The 22,858-nt window shown below is 32.5% G+C and overlaps 1 protein-coding gene, 2 long non-coding RNA genes and 1 other non-coding gene across 5 annotated transcripts; 1 reads left to right on the top strand and 3 right to left on the bottom strand.

Moving 5' to 3' along the window:
* Positions 1 to 2,325: 2,325 nt before the first annotated feature.
* On the bottom strand, positions 2,326 to 4,021 carry LOC121129611 (uncharacterized). The gene is made up of 2 exons (XR_011783653.1): positions 3,485 to 4,021; positions 2,326 to 3,407 (listed from the first exon to the last, which is right to left on the bottom strand). It is a non-coding gene; the product is annotated as an uncharacterized protein (transcript).
* A 1,801-nt stretch (positions 4,022 to 5,822) lies between these two features.
* Positions 5,823 to 6,943, bottom strand: LOC121129612 (uncharacterized). The gene is made up of 2 exons (XR_005868458.2): positions 6,785 to 6,943; positions 5,823 to 6,707 (listed from the first exon to the last, which is right to left on the bottom strand). It is a non-coding gene; the product is annotated as an uncharacterized lncRNA (long non-coding RNA).
* Positions 6,944 to 16,944: 10,001 nt separating this feature from the next.
* LOC121129757 (uncharacterized) lies at positions 16,945 to 19,619 on the bottom strand. 2 transcript variants are annotated; one of them, XM_071893434.1, is made up of 2 exons: positions 18,003 to 19,619; positions 16,945 to 17,832 (listed from the first exon to the last, which is right to left on the bottom strand). In XM_071893434.1, the coding sequence occupies exons 1-2, from the start codon at positions 19,320 to 19,322 to the stop codon at positions 17,815 to 17,817; spliced, it is 1,338 nt and encodes a 445-aa protein (XP_071749535.1). In that variant the 5' UTR covers positions 19,323 to 19,619; the 3' UTR covers positions 16,945 to 17,814. The 2 variants fall into 2 exon arrangements, with proteins under 2 accessions (XP_071749535.1, XP_040581412.1); XM_040725478.2 differs by lacking the exon at positions 16,945 to 17,832 and having other exon boundaries at positions 17,916 to 19,589.
* Positions 19,620 to 20,370: 751 nt separating this feature from the next.
* Positions 20,371 to 22,119, top strand: LOC139907270 (uncharacterized). The gene is made up of 3 exons (XR_011783742.1): positions 20,371 to 20,479; positions 20,537 to 21,674; positions 21,737 to 22,119. It is a non-coding gene; the product is annotated as an uncharacterized lncRNA (long non-coding RNA).
* The last annotated feature ends 739 nt before the right edge of the window (positions 22,120 to 22,858 follow it).

The raw sequence follows: 22,858 nt of genomic DNA, 5'->3' as shown, positions 1-22,858 counted from the left end.
AAGAAATTAATGGTTCATTTAGTATTGAGTATATTAAAGTACAAAGGGTTTTTGTGATGCTTAATTTGAAAATAAATAACAGATTTTTAGTAAAGGGAAGTTATGGAGGGTTTAAATACTCTATTTAAAATAAAATATTTTTGTGTTCTTCTAATGAAATAAATATATATTATTTAAGTTAGTCGTCATTTATGAAGAAAAAAAATCATTTACAATTTAAAGCAAAAATAGGGAAGCACGTGCAGGGGCTCGAACCCTGGATTAGGGCGGATTCGCAAATTTTGAATGTTGGCCATCTGTCGTACTCAATGCATGGTTGACATCCCCATACCGTGGAGGGGGGGGGACAAAAACATTTTATATATCATTTTTTATCTTCCATAAGGAATGATTGTACAAGCTGCTTTATAAAAAATTTTGCAGAAGCTTCCACCCCAATATATGATTGCCTTCCTGCATGTATTTCAACTAAATATACTTTACACGATATAAAATACTACATAAAAAAATATAGCAAAAAAAAAAAGATATAAACTGTAAAACTTACAGATGTTTAATTATAAATTTTAGTAAATAAAAATCATTATTTACTCTTATGACGTTTTGAAAACTGAAAACCATGTATATATATACAAAGGTATATATGTGCTAAGATTTATGATATAAATCGTTCTTGAGTTCTAAGAACGATTCAATTCATTCTGATATCCCAACAACTGAATCAATATAAATAAAAATACAGCATATCATTGTAATTATAACTGATGGCTCGAAAGCGCCGAACCAGTTCGGCGCCCGTTGCATAACGAGACGTTCTATTTACATGTCTCTGTGTAGGCGCGTAGTTGAAATAAAGACCTCAGGAGAGGAAGATATATATTCGATTTATTTAGAGCGTTACAAAACCCATACAAAAATTACATCAATGCACCTACTTTTTTAATTTTTTCTCCATGATTCATTATTTTTTGGCTGTCTTCGTGTTTTTCTAATGAAATTCATATCTTTAATATAATTTTTTGCTGTGGGGAAAAAACATATCATTTGGTTCTTCGATAAATCCTTTTATGAATATCCCTCCAAAGAGAATTATATATCCCAATATAGTCCTGCCATTATAATTTATTTTATCAAGGAAGACTAAAAACTAGCGTTTCAAGTCATCTTTGATTTTATCCAAAGAGTGTATTTCTTTCTCTATGATGATTGATGAGTTTTAAGAGCTCGATTCTATCTGGAGGAGCACAAGCTCAAATCACACAACCTATTATGGGGGAAAATATCCTTTTTGATGATAAATTTGACTTGGTGAAATCATATGAACTTTTTATAACTATAGTATTTGTCGTAATTGTAATTTTAAATCAAGATCGCGTGGTATTTTAAGCAAATCTTTTATTTTGGGATATTTGAAATCCCAAAAATTTGTTCTTGAGTAAAAAAATGATAGCTTGACTGAATTTATACAATTCAAAATCAAAGTAGATTTACATTCAAGGGTTTTCTAATGTAAATGTTAAAAATATTATTTAACTAATTATTTAAAATGTTGAATTTTACCTAAAAAATAAAGTATCAACTTCAGTTCGAGTTTGTACAAGAACATTATCTAGTGAATTTTATTCAAATAATTTATTAATATCAAATATTACTCTCCAATTGATCTTTGAATACTAATGTGATTAATTCATGAACTCGTAAAATCAAGTGTATTTGCACAATTCGTCAAATGGATTTGAAGACGCATAATTCAAATGGTTGGATTTAGAGCCAAGATCACAAAAAATATTATTCCAAAATTTAAATTAAGAATAATTTATTTTTAGATGTGTGAAGTTTTAATGAAATTGTTCATGTTTATTTATCCTTTTAGGGACTAAAAATTTAATTTGTAGAGTATGATTCGGATAGTTTCTGGAGGTTTGAATTTTAATATTTAGAGATCTTGGCTACAAATTTGAAACTTTAAATCATAGATAAATATACATTTTTGATATTCTTTGTGTTCCAAACTGACTCCGTGGGTAAATAAATGTGATTGTTGACTCCCGGCTCACTCATTATCCATTATTATGACTTTATGGGAATTCGATAAACCTCAGTAGACATGAATTCAGAATAATTAAAATAATGTAATTGATTTTATGTAATGTTAATTGAGCCGGCAGTTAGTAAAGTTGGAGATATTTACACAATAAGTTTATTGGATTTGGATCAAAATAATATAACTTTGACTAATTAGGTACATTTGATACTCTTGAAGCAATAACCATTACCAATGAGTGAATGAAGAGTAAAATACATTTACAAATGAATTCAAATGGATTTGAAATATAGAGCATATGTTTATTTATTTATAATTTTGAGACACAAAATTTTAAATAACTGAATTCGGAGACAGGATCTGTGAATATTATATATCAAACTCGAAAAGTTATAAGAATAAGTCTTTATTAACGTACTATATTCAAATTTAATACTGTTATTAATATTTTCAGACAATTGAAAATTGTGTACAATGGGAACATCCACTTTGAACAAACCCCATACACATTGAAGCGAAAAGGGAAATATCAATGCATTTTAAATAATACATATGTATATATTAGATATAAATATATTTTACTATCTTAGAAAATTTGGCCTTGTGTATGTTTTAACTATGATGAGTCTTATAATGGCTCAACAAGCTTTCTAGTTCTGTAAAAGAAATAAAGCAGGAACCACAGTGGAATTTTTTAATCTTCTCATGAACAGTTTCAATATGGCTCTTCAAGGTTCCAGAGAGTGTAAAAGAACTAGAACAGTCACTACAAGAGATTATTTTTATCTTCTCATGAACACCTTCAATATGTGCCTTCAAGTGTCTGGATTGTGTAAAAGAACTAGAGCAGTCACTACATTGGAATTTTTTTATCTTCTCATGAACAGCTTCAATATGCCTCTTATAGTTTCCAGAGTGTGAAAAAGAACTAGTGCAGAAACTACATTGGTATTTTTTTATCTTCTCATGAACAGCTTCAGTATGCTTCTTCAAGTCCCCAGAGTATGAAAAAGACTTAGAGCAGTAACTACATTGGTATTTCTTTATCTTCTCATGAACAGCTTCAATATGCGCCTTCAAGTCTCCGGAGCGTGCAAAAGAACTAGAGCAGTAACTACATTGGTATTTCTTTATTTTATCATGAACACCTTCAATATGCGTCTTCAAGTGTCCGGATTGTGTAAAAGAACTAGAGCAGTAACCGCATTGGTATTTTTTTATCTTCTCATGAACATCTTTAATATGCCTCTTCAAGTTTCCAGATAATGTAAAAGAACTGGAACAGTAATTGCATTTGAATTTTTTAATTTTCTTCTGAACACCTTCAATATGACTCTTAAAGTCTTCGGAGCTTGCATAAGAACTAGAACCCATTTGAATTTATAATATATAATAAGACTGTTCTAATAACGTGAAACGAAGAATAAAGAACCAACTTACTTAATTACGAAGTAGGTAGGTTACATATGTCAAAAACAACTTGATCAATGAATATAAATAGGTTCTTGCAATCTATGTTGTGTGTAGAATTTTGTTCACCCCAAAACAACATTTATTTGTTGGATAAGCACTTTAATTATGGCACTTTTTCCAAAGGGAAAATTGATGTTTTCTCTCATTCCTACTGAATAAGTGACGTCATTTTGTAGTTTATGTTTATTTATATGTGTTATAATTCTCTGTGGAGGATCACATACTCAAATAACGCAACCTGTGTTTGTGAATAAACATCTTTTTGCAAGATAAATAGTAGACATAAAAGAGACCAACAGGGAATAAGGAGACAAATGTTTGAAATTGAAGGACTCTAGGAAAAGAGCAGTTAAGGGAAAAATAAACAAGTCAATCAAAACACAAGGAAGACTAGCTTCCGAAAAGATGTCCTTGCCTAAAACCGAGTTATATCATGTTATTGTTGTGACGTAATCGCTATTAATATTCTCTTTTCACAAGGGGGAGATTGCCAGTTCAAACTGGCTTCGTGTCTGGAGGAACATTTAGCAGCTTCTAATTTTAAGAAGAATTGAGAGCAACTACATCCTTTCCTAGAGTCCTTTAGATGAAATAAAAAGTAAACAAAAAACTATGTATATGAATTATGTTCAGGATTCACGTAATTTCGATCATAAAATATAGAATATAAATACCCTTCTTTGATGATTTTTGTTTTAAAATAACTTTTATAATTATTTAAAGCATGATTATGATATTATGAATGATTGTTTTAATGAATAGTTTGGATTTGTAGTTAAATATAAAGAAAAATACATAACCTTACCCCAAATGTTGACTTTTATTAAATTACATTAGATGAATCTTAGTCAAAAGTCGTGATAACAATGAACTGTGCAAAAGAAGTTCAAACCGCATATACTAAATTTTAAACGAATCAGAATTAGAGATAGTCTCTTTAGAAGACATTAACTTAGTCAGGGAGTACTAAAGCTTTAAACATGCTTTTTTTTATACACAATTAGACATTCACTTAATATGTTATATACCGTTTCAAGGGTTTATAGAAATACCTTCAAAAATAAAGGATCAACTTCAGTTCGAGTTTGTACAAGATCATTATGGAATAAATTTTATTCAAATAATTAATTAATGAGAAATATTATTCTTCGATTGATCTTTGAATACTAATATGATTAATTCATAAACTCGTAAAATTGAGTGTATTTGCACAATTCGTCAAATGGATTTGAAGACGCATAATTCAAATGGTCCTCTTCAAATCTCTTATTTAAAAGTTATTCTTCGGTAGGAAGACTATAATATGGAAACCTAAAGAAAGGATTACGAAAATTGAGAAATATATTTCTCCTTGTGTCTCGTATACCAATAGGTTAAAATTTGCAAATTTTGCTTTCTTCCTCATCAATAAGGATAGAGAAAAACTAATATATACAATGGACCTTGTTTATAAGTAGTATGCCTAGTAAAATTATATAATTATTTTTAAATTGATTGAATAATGTAATCTTGGAAGCTTTTAATTTCATAGTTAAAAGTTATGGTCCCTCTGTTAATGTGCTAGAAAAAAGGAAACGCTGGGGACATCGTGATCCTGGACCAAATAGAAGAGTGAATAATTGTGAAATGTATTATAAATTCATTGTATGTGTTAAAATCCAAAAATTATTGTGTTAAGTATTGTAATTGTATCTATAATATTTTAGCAAGTAGATGTGTATTTTATTTATGTATATAAATATCCTTTTTGATGATAAATTTGACTTGGTGAACTCATATGAACTTTTTATAATTATAAAACTATAGTATTTGTCATAATTGTAATTTTAAATCAAAATCGCGTGGTATTTTAATAAATCTTTTATTTTGGGATATTTGAAATCCCAAAAATTTGTTCTTGAGCAAAAAAATGATAATATGACTGAATTTATACAATTCAAAATCAAAGTAGATTTACATTCAAGGGTTTTCTAATGTAAATGTTAAAAATATTACCTAACTAATTATTTAAAATGATGAATTTTACCTAAAAAATAAAGCATTAACTTCAGTTCGAGTTAGTACAAGATCATTATGTAGTAAATTTTATTCAAATAATTAACTAATATCAAATATTACTCTCCAATTGATCTTTGAATACTAATGTGATTAATTCATGAACTCGGTAGAGTAAAAATTTACACATGAATTCAAATGGATTTGGAACATAGAGAATAAGTTTCTTAATTTATAATTTTGAGTTGCAAAATTTCAAATAGCTAGATTCGGAGACAGGATCTGTAAATATTAAAAATCAACCTCGAAAAACTATAAGAATAAGTCTTTATTAACGTACTATATTCAAAGTTAATACTGTTATTAACATTTTCAGACAATTGAAAATTGTGTACAATGGGAACATCCACTTTGAACAAACCCCATACACATTGAAGCGAAAAGGGAAATATCAATACATTTTAAGTAATACATATGTATATATTAGATATAAATATATTTTTCTATCTTAGAAAATTTGGTCTTGTGTATGTCTAACTATGATGAGTCTTATAATGGCTCAACAAGCTTTCTAGTTCTGTAAAAGAAATAAAGCAGGAACCACAATGGAATTTTTTAATCTTCTCATGAACAGTTTCAATATGCGCTTTCAAGTCTCCGGAGCGTGTAAAAGAACTAGAGCAGTCACTACATTGGAATTTTTTTATCTTCTCATGAACAGCTTCAATATGTGTCTTCAAGTGTCCGGATTGTGTAAATGAACCAGAGGAGTCACTACATTGGTATTTTTTTCTTCACATGTACAACTTCAATATGCCTCTTCAAGACTCCAGAGCGTGTAAAACAACTAGAGCAGTAACTACATTGGTATTTCTTTATTTTATCATGAACACCTTCAATATGCGCCTTTAAGTGTCCGGAGCGTGCAAAAGAACTAAAGCAGTAACTACACTTATATTTCTTTATTTTATCATGAACACTTTCAATATGCGACTTCAAGTGTCCGGATCGTGTAAAAGAACTAGAGCAGTAAGCACATTGATATTTTTTTATCTTCTCATGAACACCTTCAATATGTCTTTTCAAGTTTCCAGATAATGTAAAAGAACTGGAACAGTAAGTACATTTGAATTTTTTAATTTTCTTCTGAACACTTTCAATATGAATCTTCAAGTTTTCGGAGCTTGCATAAGAACTAGAACCCATTTGAATTTATAATATATAATAAGACTGTTCTAATAACGTGAAACGAAGAATAAAGAACCAACTTACTTAATTACGAAGTAGGTAGGTTACAAATGTCAAAAACAACTTGATCAATGAATATAAATAGGTTCTTGCAATGTATGTTGGGTGTAGAATTTTGTTCACCCCAAAACAACATTTATTTGTTGGATAAACACTTTAATTATGACACTTTTTCCAAAAGGAAAATTGAAGTTTTTTCTCATTCCTACTGAATAAGTGACGTCAATTTGTATTTTGAATTTTATGTTTATTTTAGATGAGATGTGTTATAATACTCTTTGGAGGATCACATACTCAAATCACGGAACCTGTTGTTGTGGAAAAACATCATTTTTGAAGATAAATCAAGGAAGTCTATAGCTATAGATTTCATTGTTAAACTTATACAGTAACATTTAAAAAGAGGGACTTACTGAAAGGAATAAAAATTATGTATTTAATTATTAGTGGATCAAAATTCGCTAGCGCTCAATACCTCTAAACCATTGTGAAAGTAAATGTATTCGTAGTTAATGGAAAACAATGGATGTTACTTGTTGTTCGCCAAGGTGCAGATCAGGGTACTCCGACTATCCAAAGGAGGACATTTTGGCTACCTATGAAAAATGAAACTCTTTTTCATAGTTGGATCAGTGTTATACCAAGATAACTTTAATTATACGATTTCTTAGAATTACTATTTACTTATTTCTCTTTCAAATTTATTTTAGGTAAGCATTGTACAAATGTATCAATGCTAAAAGTTTCTATTAATGTAGAGTGTAAACCAGCAAAACGTGGACTGTTAAATAATGTTTATTTTCTCATTATTATGAAAAGATTTAGAAATTATTGTTTGATATTCTGTTTCTGTCGTCCTTTTCACATAAACAAACTATAGTAATACTTTAGTCATTTTATCATCATGAGCGAGTTACAAGGAAAAAGGTAGCGCATCTCAGATCTTCTAGATGCTGGAGTTCATGTGATGAAGATTACGGACATTGTTAAGTGTTTTATAATCCTGGTTTTTAAGTTGGCCTATATAAAAAATAAAATAAAATGGAAAATACCACGATGATATGAAGTGGATATAAAGTTCTTGTTCAGTTTGAAGATGGAAATAAAAAGAGGTTCCCACTAAGAATCGCCACGCAAACTCAGGACAGTACCCTATCACATACGTCTGCCAAGTGCCAAAAGTTCTGTGCAGATAACATGGCTCGATTCTGGTCTAAAGAGATATGACCCCCTCCTTTGCCATATTTGAACCTACTTGAACTTTCAATAACTTTGGAGAGGGAAACCAATAGGATCTCACACCCGAATGTAGAGTCACGGAAGTCCTCCATAGGGGCTGCATGGGACAACTTGTCAGTGGGGTTTGTCATCAACTCCTCTTTGGCCTTCGGATGACGTGTAAAGACTGTGCTATGGATTTTTGATTTTTTCCCCTCAAAATATTTAATTATTTGAATTTTTTTTTCATAAAATTTAATATTTCAATTCACATTTTTAAATTTTTTTCCAAAAAATTATCTTTTTCAAAATTTTAGGGAACAGCAGTGGATTATTGAAAAGATTGTCATCAACTCCTGCATTGTGTTCAGGGGAGGTGTAAAGGATGTGATTGATAATGAAGAGGCCATATTGAGTGAAAAAAGTTTTACAAAAACTTTGTCTACATGTTTTGTATACATTATTTTTTTTATCTATTATTAAAAATATAAAAATATTGATGTATTTCTAAATGCATCTCACGAGTCCACGCTTTACTGCCCTATCCTATATTTCAAATTCAAGATTTTGCATATTAATCGAACCGTTTCCAAATTTAGGAATCTCTTCAAGTATTTGATAATTGATTGGTATAGAAAGAGAGAGAGAGAAAAAAAAGAAGAATAATTAGAAAGAGAAAGTGGTGATGGTAGATTTTAGTAAATGTGCTCCTAAGAATATAACTACAAATATAGTTTAAAAAAATATACATAGCTTCCTTAAAAACTTAGCTCCGACTAGATTGAGATTTGGAAACAATTTAAAATATTCCTATAAAATTTAAAAATGTCATAATCCTAGAAAGTTAATTTTCAAGAACTTTGTTAAAATCAATAATATAAATGCATTCGCTTGTCGTGTGCGTCAACTCGTATTTCATTACCAAAAAAGCTTACAATTTACTACCCTAAGTATGTTTGTGACACATTTCCTGATTAATTAAGGGCAAAAAGAAGGAGAGTAAAGGAGTTTCAATGTTCCCCAATAACTTCCACCACAAGTGTTTTGACAACAAACAATAGCCATCATGGAACAAGCAAGGAGAGACGCCATCCTCGAATTGGCTCGTGCGGGACACAAGCCCACTGCTATCTACAAGCTTCTTAACTACCCCAAGAACACCGGGTCTTCAATGCCTGGGAAGTTGAGGGGAAGGTCTGCCGCAAGACCCACAACATGAGAAGTGACCGAATCCGCATTCCCCGCTTCCTTGAAGGGCTCCGGAAATCCATAAAGGCTTCGCCTGGGACTTCCTTGTCCAGGTTGGCCAAAAACCGTGGAGTGAGCAAGCAGCTGGTCTCCAAGGCTGTTAATGAGGACCTCGGGTACAGGTCATACCGAATGGCCAAACAACACATCCTCACGGCATCCATGAAGGCCACCAGGCTCACCAACGTTAAGCGTCTTCTCAATGACCTGAAGAGCCATGGAGGAAGAATCATCTTCTCCGACGAGAAGAACTGGACTGTCGACAGAAGCTACAACGTCCAGAATGGCAGGTGGCTTGCCAAGGAGAGAGAAGAAGTTCCTGCGGTCTTCACCACAAAGTTCCCGGCCTCTGTGATGACCCTGGGTGCCATCTGCAGCACCAGTGAGGTGATGCCTCCTTTCTTCTTCAATCCCAAGGAAAGGGTTAACGCGATAAGGTACTGCGAAGTCATGGAGAAGTTTATCATACCCTGGATGAAGGATACGACCGCTGGGAGGGAGTTCATATTCCAACAAGACTCAGTGCCCGCACACATCGCCATGAGGACCACGAACCTCTTCAATTCCCACGACATCACTTTCTGGGATTGCAACACCTGACCATCCAACTCACCCGACCTCAATCTGTGTGATTACTACTGGTAGGGAAGTTGGAGAGGGAGGTGTGCAAGGTCAGCCACAAGAGCATCGCGGCCCTGAAGGGCTCTATTACGAGGGAGTGGAATGCTGTTGATTCCGCGGAAGTCATCAGGGCATACAAATCCTTTAGGGGCAGGATAGAGAAGATGGTGGCTGCTGAGGGAGGACATGTTGAATAAATTTATTGTTTAATATCATGTCTAACTTTTTCATATTAACAAATACACTCCAAATTCCATTTTTATCAAGCAGGTTGAATTTTAAGATAGTTCCAATTTATCGTGGACACCCTGTATGTATGTTGCTAACATATGATTTATATTTTAAAAAAAATTTAACTTCATATGATATGAAGTTAAATTTTTTTGTTTTTTATACTTTTTGGCATGCCCTAAGTTTACCATTGTGTACTATTAATGAATTTTAATTTTATTCATATAATTTGTTTTGCCTTAAATGAATTAAGTATGCATTGTAAAATTATTACTTTACAATTATATAGGACAGAGTGCTATGTGTATCAACAGTGACGACATTAAATTTTCCTTCTTCTCTTGATAATGAAAAAAACACAAGCGTAGAATTTCTGCCTCACCTTTACTTATAATAGTCACATAGGATCTAATTACTTAGTAGAGAGAACATAGATTTATAGAGGGAGGAAGCACGCCTACCGACTTATATAGGTGGGTGGGCACTAAAGTGTCGCAAAAAACAAACTTGTTTGGTATCATAAAACCTATGCTGTTTTATTACAAGGTTTTTCAATATATAAATAACATTACAAAAATCATACAAATATTTTTACAATCCAGCAAGCCCTAAAAGTTTAAAGATTTACTTGATTTTGAAGGGAAAAATTGCTACAAACTTTATGGTTTCAGCTCATGAACACTTTATATTTCAGTGAATATGACTAATGCTATGGATTATATATATATTTTTTTAAAGCCTATATTTTCATTCTGATACAACTAGGAAACCTATCAGAGTTAAGACATGTCAGAAAACCAGCAGCTAATCATAGAGCTCGTTTTATGGCCTGTTAACTCTATGCAAGTAAAGTAGTTTCTACTGTGAACAACTAAAAAACAATAATGATGCTATCAATACTTTAGAAAGATTTATGGTTTATGGGTCTCATTGGGTTAAATCACCTTTATCAATTGAAGCTCCACTTACTGATTATAACTTTTACAAGGAGTTATTAATTGTATGAGGAAATCGCAAAGTGTAACTTACAGAAGAGCTAGTTGTGTTAGCTTTATTCGCCTACAGTTTCTAGTAGCAGGTTTAACTTTACCCATATTGTACTTTGAAGTTGATATAAATAACTCAAACTAGTATATTTATGCAGAAAAAGGCCTAAATTATACAAAATTAACCTAAAATATGAAAGAAAAAATAGTTTAGAAGACTATAAAATAAAATATTTATTTTTAGTAGTATCAGAATGGAAATATAGCTCAAACAAATTAATATAATCCATAAAATTAGTCATATTTACTGAAATGTAAAGTTCTCATGTGCTAAAACCATAAAGTTTGGAGCAATTTTTTACTTCAAAATCGAGCAAATCTTTAAGCCTCAAGGCTGGCTGAATTTTTAAGATATCAGTATGACTTGTGTAATGTTAGTTATATATTGAAAACCCTCATAATAAAATAGCACAAGTTTCATGATAGCAAAATTTTTTTTTTTTTTGACACCTTAGTGAGTACGCCTCACACTTTAAAATTGCTGTGGGGAAAAAAATCCCTGAATATCTCTCCAAGGATAATAGGAGTTTACAATTAATTATACACAATAAATTATTAATTATAAATCTAATAATATCCACTATAAGTATCTGTACGAGTAAAGTGATTGAAGAAAAACACAGATTAGTAACTAATTTCATAGTTAAAAGTTATGGTCCCTCTGTTAATGTGCTAGAAAATAGGAAATGCAGGAGACATAGTGATCCTGGAGCAAATAGAAGAGCAAATCATTGTCAAATGTATTTTAAATTCATAGTAAGCGTCTAAATCCAAAAATTATTGTGTTAAGTATTGTAATTGTATCTCCAATATTGTAGCAAGTAAATGTGAATTTTATTTATGTATTCAGCCTGAAATATTATTATACTACGCGAATTTTTTTCTGTAAGGTCATACTCCAAATAATCATCTTGTGAAAATTATTTGTTATTAAGTACTAAATTATATAACTCCTTGGCTTGATCACTCATGATGATCAAAACTGAATCTTCTTCAATATCCAAAGTTTTTACAGATTCTTTATTTATTTCACCCCATTTTTTTAAAGCTCCACAAACGCCACATATTGTTGACTTGTACTCTAACCAAAAATAGACTGAAATTTAAATTTAATTATTAATTCTCCAATATAATGCCTATAGACCAAATGAAGAAGATGATTTTCTAGAGCTTTTTCAAGAAGAAGACATGCTCCTCTATTAACTCCAGTATTTTATCCTGTTGTATCAAAACACATAGCGGATAATTATATATACAGGGAGCGGGGATCAAATTGTTGCCTACTTTAAACCTTGATAACTAGAAGACGTCATTATCAAATAAAAAACCGGTCACCAAATAGGAAAGCTATTCTTGTCAGCTGACGATAAGTAGTTCAGTTAGCATCATACCGTCATTATATGAGGAGATGAAGAGCTATAAGTGGAACGAGGAGCTTTCGAGGTCCGCCGTAGTCATGGCATTGGTTAATAATGGAGGTGAAATCTCCAATTCAACGATTGCTTCAACCTTAGGAGTGAATTTACGGACTGTTCAGCGTATCTGTAAGAAGCTAGAGGACACGCCAAGGCCATGGCGAGGGATCTGGGCTGCCATGGGTGTGGCAACAGGACTCAGCACCCTCCCATGTGTCCAAAATCTCCATGCAGTGGTTAACTGAGAACTTTTCTGACGTCGTAACCAAGGATTTGTTGCCTCCTAACTCTCCCGACATTAATACTTTGACTATTTTGTCTGGGGCTATGTCGAGAGACATACCAACATACATCCCTATAGCACCAAGGCCAGCCTGATGACTCCATCAAGGAGGTATTCAGCAACATGGACAATGAGATGGTCAGAAGAGCCTGTGGCCGGTTCAGAGGCCGTTATTGATGCCAACGGTGGTTATATCGAATGAATGGCTACTCTATACCTATATGCTCGTCATAGTTTTGATTTTCAATAAAAAAGTTAAAAAATGTATATTTTGTGTTGTTTTTTGTAGAAAAATAGTTTGGCGACAATTTGATCCCCGCTCCCTGTATATATATTCAACTCGTTCTGTAGCATTAGCATATAGTTCACCAGTTGCTCTTTCAATTACAGGGATACCCAATATTTTTTCATTAATAGAGGCTCCAGTTGCAACTACTGCCAATCTTTCTACAATTAATATCATTTTTGAAGGCCATGGAACTGTTATTCCCCATGGATACTAGGATGTTACTTCACTGAAAGAGTCTTTCACTTCTTTAGATATATTAGTGCGTGTTTCCTTGCGTGCTCGGGCTGTTGATGACTTTAAAGGAACGAAATCCTCAACTTCTTCTCCACCAGCTTCAATTGTTGCTGCAATCAGCAGAGAAGTCATTATATTCAGAGAGATCAGAGAGCTTTCTCTTTTTTTTTTTTTTTTTGAACAAATCTACATCGTTTTGAACTAAACTTCCTGGTTTAATCATATAATTTGTTCATTTGAAAATTCATTATTGTTTGCATGATCAAGAATCTGTTTTTCTTTTTCAAGATGTTGCTTGTCTTCTTTTATTCTGTTTATCTTCCTTTTAATTTTCTTTATCGGAGGTCAAATCTTTTGATCCCAGATATACATTTTCCCCTGTTCTGAGCATTTTTAAACACTCTATATCTTGTTGAAATTCATCAATTCCTAGCATTAAATGCAGTATTGTTTCTGTTTTGGGATTAGAGATATCAAAAAACATATCTATATTTTTCAAAAATTTCTCAACACTTTGTAAATTAACTTCTGATGTTCTTGCTTTTTGTTTATTTAAAGCTTGTCATTCCTTGTAGTACTTGATAAGTTCTTTCGGAGCACAATATTTTGTAACTATCGGTAAGTTGCAGCTTTTCCAAAACAATTGGGCTTCATCGATAACGACTCCAGTTGGTTTCATATCTAAACTTCCCTAGCCTGGTGTTTGATTATAGTGTAGTGAAACATGTTTTATATAATGAAAATATTTCAAAACTTGACCAACTGTTGGTGAGGTTGATGATTTTATATTTCCGTACAGCTTTTAGTAGCAGGCTTAACATAAGACGCCCATAATGTACTTTAATGTTGATATAAATAATTTCTTTCTCTAGCTATGATTAAAGGACTCTAGGGAAAGAGAGGTTAAGGGAAAAATAAATAATTCAATCAAAAGGAAGAGGATGTTCCTAACCCTCAAGACCTTAGAGACAATGTAGGTCAGAGACGGTATTTTCATGAAAATTTTATTCATACACACGCCCAATTCTGTGACGTTATCTTTTCAAAATGGATAAAGTTCTCAGACTCGAAAGACTAGATGCTGATCCCAGCCAAAATAACTCTCCCAAACTCTGGTTCAGTACTTTTGAAAATTTTCTGATTAATCTTTCAATTGATGTATCGAATCTGAATTCTGTAAAACTCAATGTTCTGATAAATTACATCAGTCCTACTCTCTTCGCTTATATTTGTGAAGTTGACGAATATCAGGGAGCTGTGGAAATGCTTAAAAACCTATTTTTTTCAGAAGAAGAATGAAATTTTCGCTCGACATCTATTTGCTAATAGACGTCAAGAAGTGGGCGAGACCCTTGATACTAATTTTCAAGCTCGACAGCTTTTAAGTAGAGATTGCAGTTTTTCTAGTGTGAATGCTGAGAGGAATCGATGTGACTACGTGCGAGACTCATTTATTAATGGTCTAGCGTCCAATGAAGCACGACGTTGGTTACTAGAAAATTCGGATTTTCAAATGATGGAAGCGTTTGATCAAGCGAAAACGTTGGAATCGGCTCAGAAACAAGCGGATCTTTATATGAACAGCAGAGTGATTCCCTTAAATGCTACGACCCAACTACTGTTTTTGTGGCTGAAGATCAAAATGAAGTTTTAGCTGCTTCATCTTCAAATAGCAAATGTTATTTTTGTGGTTTTGTGTACCACACTAGATAAAATTGCTCTGCCATAAATGCGGGGTGCAGAAAATGTAATAAGAAAGGTCATTTCATGAAAGTTTGTCGTTCTAGTTGTTCTTATAAAAGTGTTGCTGCTTCTATATTATGTTCTATTAACGCTTGTACTCTAAGAAAACTAAACAAAACTACGATAAAGGTGGACATTGAAGGGCTAATGTTCAATGCCCTCATAGATACTGGGTTCGGAGAACTTTATAAATCAGGAAATAGTAAATTGTTATGAATGGCCTATCAAAAGGTCGGAAGGAGATGTGATGATGGCGAACACTTCTCATATTTCAAAGGTATGGGGAAGGTGTGTGGTTACTAGTCTACAAATTCCTTTTGGAGGATCGAAACCACCATTACAAATATGTGCATTGACCACTATGGAGCATATTCCTTTACCAAAACTTTTCTTGAACCTCCTACCTAGTTGCTCACCTGTCTCAATTAAGTCTAGAAACTACTCGTACGCTGATCAAACATTTATCAAAAATGATATTGAAAGACTTTTATCAGAAGGAGTCATCGAACCCAGTCAATCTCCCTGGAGAGCACAAGTACTTGTCACCGTTAATGAAAGACGAAAGGAAATATTGGTCATTGATTATTCGTTAACCATCAACAAGTTTACATTACTGGATACGTATCCTTTGCCAAAAATTGAGAATTTATTGAATGATGTAGCTCAAAATCAATACTTCAGTACGGTTGATCTTATGCATGCATACCATCAAGTTGCAATACTAGAAAAAGAACGAATTTATACTAGATTTGAAGCATGTGGGAAATTCTTTGAATTCAAAAGAATAGCTTTTGGGGTAACAAATGGCGTTGCCTCATTCCAGAGAGTAATTGACTTCATTGTATCGCAAAAAAAGTTACAAAATACTTATGCATACATCGACGATGTAACTATATGTCCGGGAAAAGAAAATGTTGTAGTAGACAATGTTTCTCGAATCTGTGGAGCAATTCAGTCAAAGCGGTCATTAGAAGAAATACATAATGACTTATGTCATCCTGGAATCACTCGATTGGCTCATTTTGTCAAATGTAATGTCAAAGAATAAATATCTCCTACCGCTGTTGATGGAGTTTCTCCATTCCCTTTTGCTTTTCCATGTTCTGATCTTTCATCTCAGTTAGTGATTACTAATTTAATTCAAATGTTTTCTGTTTTTGAAATGCCGTCCTCTATACATGCAGATAGACGTACTACTTTTATGTCGAAAGAGCTTAAAGATTTTTTACTTTTGAAAGGGATTGCTATCACTCATTCATCGCCGTATAATCCTGAGGGGAATGGGCAAATCGAAAAATTCAATGGCATTATCTGGAAGACGGTACAGCTTGGATTGAAAACAAAAAGCTAAGTTTGTTAGATTGGGAAATAGTCTTGCCTGATGCTCTTAACTGTATTAGGTCACTCTTGTGTACTACTACTAACTGTACTCCTCATGAAAGGCTGTTCACTTTTCAACGGAAATCCACTTCGGATCAGAGTAGTCCTTCCCGGCTAACGAGTTCTAACTAAGCATGAATGAGAGCACATGCTCGTAGAAGCAAGTATGACCCCCTAGTAGAGAAAGTTGAAATAGTCGAAACTAATCCTCACTATGTACGTGTAAAACTCAATGATGCTCGACAGACGAATGTAAGTTAAAACATCTAGCACCAATAGGGAATGGTTATGAACAAGATAATCCCAACACTGATCTTGATGAAAATAAACCTAAACCAGACACTGATACATCCCTAAATATAAAAGTTGTAATGTTTTTGTATTCTAATCTAAGAGAAGAAACGTGCTACCTTTAGGAATCAGACTTTGTTATAATAAGTTTAATAAAGCCCATCTTGAGGTTAAATTTAAGACTATTTATATTTGATATTATCTGTGTTCCAAACCGACTCTGTGAGTGAATACATGTGACTCTGTTGTCTCCCGGCTCACTCATCATCCATAATTATGACTTTATGGGAATTCAATATACCTAAGTAATCCTGAATTTAGAATGATTAAAATAATTTAATTTAAAGTTATTACATTTAATTGAGCCTGGAGTTAGTAAATTCATATGAATTTACGAACGCAGCTGATTTGATTTCGAATCAGTTTTATTCAAAAATAATATGATATATTCCCCATTACTGTTGCATTGATAATGTAATTAGTTCTTATGCTCGGCGTCGAAATTGAAGAAAACGGAAACATTCATGAGCTTAAAAAGTATCAAAATAATGTAATTTTTAGTAATTAGGCACATTTGATTCTCATGAAGTAATAACCATGACCCATGAGTGAACCAAGAGTAAAATGAATTTACGCACCAATTTAAATGGATTTGGAACATAGAAAATATGTATATTTATTTATAATTTGGATTCGGAGACGGGATCTATAAAATTTATAAATCAAACTCGAGAAACTATACGAAACCATTCTTTATGAACGTACTATATTCAAAGTTAATTGAAGCGAAAAGGGAAATATGAACAATAAATATATACATATTAGATATTTTCCTACTAAGTCGTATGTATAAATATAATAAGAAAATTTGGCTTTGTGTATGTTTTAACTATGATGAGTCTTATAATGGCTCAACAAGCTTTCTAGTTCTATAAAAGAAATGAAGCAGGAACCACAATGAAATTTTTTAATCTTCTCATGAACAGTTTCAATATGGCTCTTCAAAGTTCCAGAGAGTGTAAAAGAAATAGAGCAGTCACTACATTGGAATTTTTTTATCTTCTCATGAGCACCTTCATTATGTGTCTTCAAGTGTCCGGATTGTGTAAAAGAACTAGAGGAGTAACTACATTGGTATTCTTTTATCTTATCATGAACAGCTTCAATATGTCTTCAAGTGTCCGGATTGTGTAAAAGAACTAGAGGAGTAACTACATTGGTATTCTTTTATCTTATCATGAACAGCTTCAATATGCGCCTTCAAGTCTCCGGAGCGTGCAAAAGAACTAGAGCAGTAACTACATTGGTATTTTTTTATCTTCTCATGAACAGCTTCAATATGCTTCTTCAAGTATCCGGAGTATGAAAAAAACTTAGAGCAGTAACTACATTGGTATTTTTTTATCTTATCATGAACAGCTTCAATATGCACCTTCAAGTCTCCGGAGCGTGCAAAAGAACTAGAGCAGTAACTACATTGGTATTTTTTTATCTTCTCATGAACAGCTTCAATATGCTTCTTCAAATCTCTGGAGCATGAAGAAGATTTAGAACAGTAACTACATTGGTATTTTTTTATCTTCTCATGAACAGCTTCAATATGCTTCTTCAAGTCCCCAGAGTATGAAAAAAACTTAGAGCAGTAACTACATTGGTATTTTTTTATCTTATCATGAACAGCTTCAATATGCACCTTCAAGTCTCCGGAGCGTGCAAAAGAACTAGAGCAGTAACTACATTGGTATTTTTTTATCTTCTCATGAACAGCTTCAATATGCTTCTTCAAGTATCCGGAGTGTGAAAAAAACTTAGAGCAGTAACTGCATTGGAATTTTTTTATCTTCTCATGAACAGCTTCAATATGCCTCTTATAGTTTCCAGAGTGTGAAAAAGAACTAGTGCAGAAACTACATTGGTATTTTTTTATCTTCTCATGAACAGCTTCAATATGCTTCTTCAAGTCTCCTGAGTATGAAAAAGACTTAGAGCAGTAACTACATTGGTATTTTTTTATCTTCTCATGAACAGCTTCAATATGCGCCTCCAAGTGTCCAGATCTTGTAAAAGAACTAGCGCAGAAAATACATCTGTATATTTTTATCTTCTCATGAACCCTTTTAATATGCCTCTTCAAGTTTCCAGATTGTGAAAAAAAACAAGAGCAGTCACTACATTGGAATTTTGTAATCTTCTCATGAACAGCTTCAACATGCCTCTTCAAATTTCCAGAGATTGTAAAAGAACTAGAGCAGTAACTACATTGGTATTTCTTTATCTTCTCATGTACACCTTCAATATGTGTCTTCAAGTGTCCGGATTGTTTAAAAGAACTAGAGCAGTAACCGCATTGGTATTTTTTTATCTTCTTATGAACACCTTCAATATGCTTCTTCAATCTTCCAGACTGTAAAAAATTACTAGAACTATCATTATATTGGATTTTTTTTATATTCTCATGCACAGCTTCAATATGTGTCTTCAAGTGTCCGGATTGTGTAAAAGAACTAGAGCAATCACTACACTGGAATTTTGTAATCTTCTCATAAACAGCTTCAACATGCATCTTTAAATCTTCGGAGTATGAAAAAGATTTAGAGCAGTTACTACATTGGTATTGTTTTATCTTCTCATGAACAGCATCAAAATGCTTCTTCAACGTTCCAGAGTTTGAAAAAGAACTAGAGCAGTAATTACATTTGAATTTTCTCTTCTTCTTATGAATTTTTTCACTATGTATCTTCAAGGCTTTCGACTTTGTATAAGAACTAGGACCTATTTGAATTTATAATATTTAATAAGACTGTTCTAATAACGTGAAACGAGGTAAGTTGGTTACAAAAAAAAAAAAAAAAAAAAAAAAAAACTAGATCAAGGACTTGAAATAATAATATATATAATTTTTTTCTCACCAAAACAACATTTATTTGTTGGATAAGCACTTTAGTTATGGCACTTTTTCTAAAACGAAAATTGAAATTCCTTCTTATTCCTACTAAATAAGTGACGTCATTTTTTATTTGATGTTTATTTTAGATGACATATTTATAATACTCTCTGGAGGATCACATACTAAAATCACGCAACCTTTTGTTGTGATAAGTATCCTTTTTGAAAATAAATACGATAAATCAAACTAATACTCGCACATTTTGTTATGTATTTCATATTTCCTTTCATGTTCTTATCTTCTGGCATATTCGTTTATATATTAAAGTACTGTGTTTTACGTATTATAAATAGTCTTGTATTTTGTAAATAAATTACGAGTATGGTTTTGTATTATAAAGAATACATATGATCTTATAAACAATTTAGTCTTATTCCTTCACGCCATTTCTTCTTCTATTTGTCTCTCTGTCATCCTGGATCTCTCCTACTATAAATAAGTTTGTGTCTCTCCCTCGTCAAGACGCAACACATTTAAATAGAGGGACTTACTTCACGGTGTCTATTTCTTTGGCAGCTGTCGATTCCCTCTTCTTCCTTGATACGTCATGGCTAGAGTTGTTGGAATTGTTAAAAAAGAACGAATTTGATTGGTTGAAAGAGGTTATATAAAAAAAGGAATAGAATACGTTGGTACCCTTGCATCTTCTAAACAACTTTTCCTCAGTATTGTACTAATCATCAACATAGCGACTTCCCCTCACTGCTCTCTCACGTACATCACCATCATGCCGAAGAAAACGTACATTTTCTCATGGGTTTCTAACAACGGAGGTACTAATGTGTGGAATTATGATTTGGAAAGTAAAAGTATATCTTGCCATTTTCTAGCAATGTTATTTGTGTCGTGTAATATCCCTTTAAATGTTCTGGATCATCCCAATGTCTCCAAGTTTATTGAAAATATACTGGAGAAACTTCTCCAGGTCGATGGGTCGTTAACAACTTGGTTGGGGAAGTATGTCAAGGAGTTTTGAATAGGATAAAAGAAGAGGTGGAAGAAAAAGATATTTACGTTGCACTAGATGAGACAAGAGATCATCAAGGGTGGTCAATGACTGCAATTTTGATTGGCCCTTTGGACGGACATTTATGTGGGAGATCTTACCTTATTGACTTGATTGATATTGAGATTGCAAATGCAAACAATGTAAAGAACATCGTCATAATCTCAGTTAATAAGTTATTGGGAAAAGATTTTGTCCCGTATATACTTAAAGTTTTCATCACTGATGCCGCCTCGTATTGTCTCAAAGCAGGAGAAATCTTGGAGAGAAAAATCCAGGAATTGATTCACATTACATGTATTGCTCATGGATTATATAGAGTTGCAGATATGGTTCAACAAAAGTTTCCTCTAACGAACGAACTTATTTCCAATGTGAAGAAGATGTTTTTGAATTCTGGAACAAGAAAGAGAGTATTGACTGCTTCGTACGAAATTTCCCTCCCTCCATCACCAATTATAACAAGATAGGGAACTTGGTGAAAAGCAGTTGAGTACTACTACCATCACTTCGACGTATTCAGAGAATATTTAAACAGTCTTGATGAAGATTTGGCAGCAACCAGAAGAGCACAAGAAGTAATTAATAATTATTCCTTAAGAGAAGAAGTCGTATTTATGTAGAAAATTTTCGTCAAATACCTTTGGCAATAACTGCGCTTGAGGAAAGATTGCCTCTTCTTACCAGCCTAACCATAGTAGAAAATCTGACTCAAGATTTGAAGGAAGAGCCATTCAAAATGCTTCTAAAGAATCCTGGCTACACAAAACTAAATCAACTCTCGACATGTGAAAACCTTGTATACTAAAATACTCCAATTCTCAATTGTGACGCTGAGAGAGTCTTTAGTATGATGAATATCATCAATACGAAAAGGAGGTCCAAACTAAGTACTAAGAAATTGTGAGAATTATTGATCACCAAATGGAATGAATGTTTTGTTATCATTTAATTGTCAACGCGTAAATATTAACAATATTTTTTAAATAATTTGTTACTTTATTGCCTCATTTCTATTCTTTAGATTTCGTGCCAAAGTTATCTATTCATCCGATATGGTTAGTGGTCACTAATAAGTTATAAGTACACTTCCTGTAATGATAGGTTTGATGTTCTCTAACTAACAATATATTTTGTCTTGCATAAATTTACAGAATATAGTATACATTTATAAAATTATCTATAGAGAAGTTATATATTAATAATATACAACAATCTCTCTTCCTTCATGTGTAAATAATTGAATAATTCAAGTTAAAGATATATTCTAAACGATACGCTTTTAATTGGGTTGGAATCGATATTTACTTTGAACTCTTGATCCAGTAACAGATATAATTGCACCACTCCTATATGTAGCTATTACATTTTTGAAGTAATTTCCATGGACATTCAATGCATCGATGGGTAATTTATTCAGTTCAAATTTTTGAATAGAGTTTGTGATCGAAATAGAGTTTTCTTTTAGACACCTGCATACTCTTGCAAGGTTGCCTCTCTTACCACATCTTGTGCATTCGAAGCTTTTTGCAAGCGAGCTTTCCCATTTTTATGAGGAAATTAGGAACCACACTGTCTACACAATCTTTCTTAGCTCTTGTTCCATGATCTCCTACAGCTTTGACTTCTTCGATATATATTGAATCCACATCACTGTATTTGCGTTAACACCCTTTGATACTAGACTATTTTGATTATTCTTTGCCGTTTCTACTATTCTCCATTAATATATACTTCGCATATTTTATTTGCATCATCAAATAATCTTAATTGTGCTTCTCTATACTTCCGGACTCCGGTCAATTTGTTAGACATCATCCTTGAATGTTCTTTCAAATAGAAGTTATATACTTGTATCTCAGGTCTAACGATGATTAGATCCACCTTGTATATTGATATTCGTAACCAAAGTTTTATATTATGACAATTAATATTTAATACTATTTGTATCATACAATAAATTATAACTAACATTAAGACATTTTCTTGATAATATTATTTTGATTAAAATGTACCAAGTAAAGCTATATTTTGGTGAAGGAAAGGTTCTATATGTAGTAAATTTTCAGATAAGTTGTTGTGTTATAAAAATCATAATTGATATATCTTTATAAGAATGTTCGAAATTACCCATCGGCAATCAAGT

The sequence above is a fragment of the Lepeophtheirus salmonis genome, chromosome 14 (assembly GCF_016086655.4).
Source record: "Lepeophtheirus salmonis chromosome 14, UVic_Lsal_1.4, whole genome shotgun sequence".
NCBI classification, from domain to species: Eukaryota; Metazoa; Arthropoda; class Copepoda; order Siphonostomatoida; family Caligidae; genus Lepeophtheirus; species Lepeophtheirus salmonis.
Note: the sequence above shows the minus strand (reverse complement) of the source record. Positions and strands in the feature narration are given on the sequence as shown.

Bases quoted from the DNA above. Each gene is read 5' to 3' on its own strand.
- LOC121129757 (XM_040725478.2), bottom strand. From the start codon at position 19,322: ATGCATGTTGAAGCTGTTTATGAGAAGATTACAAAATTCCAGTGTAGT.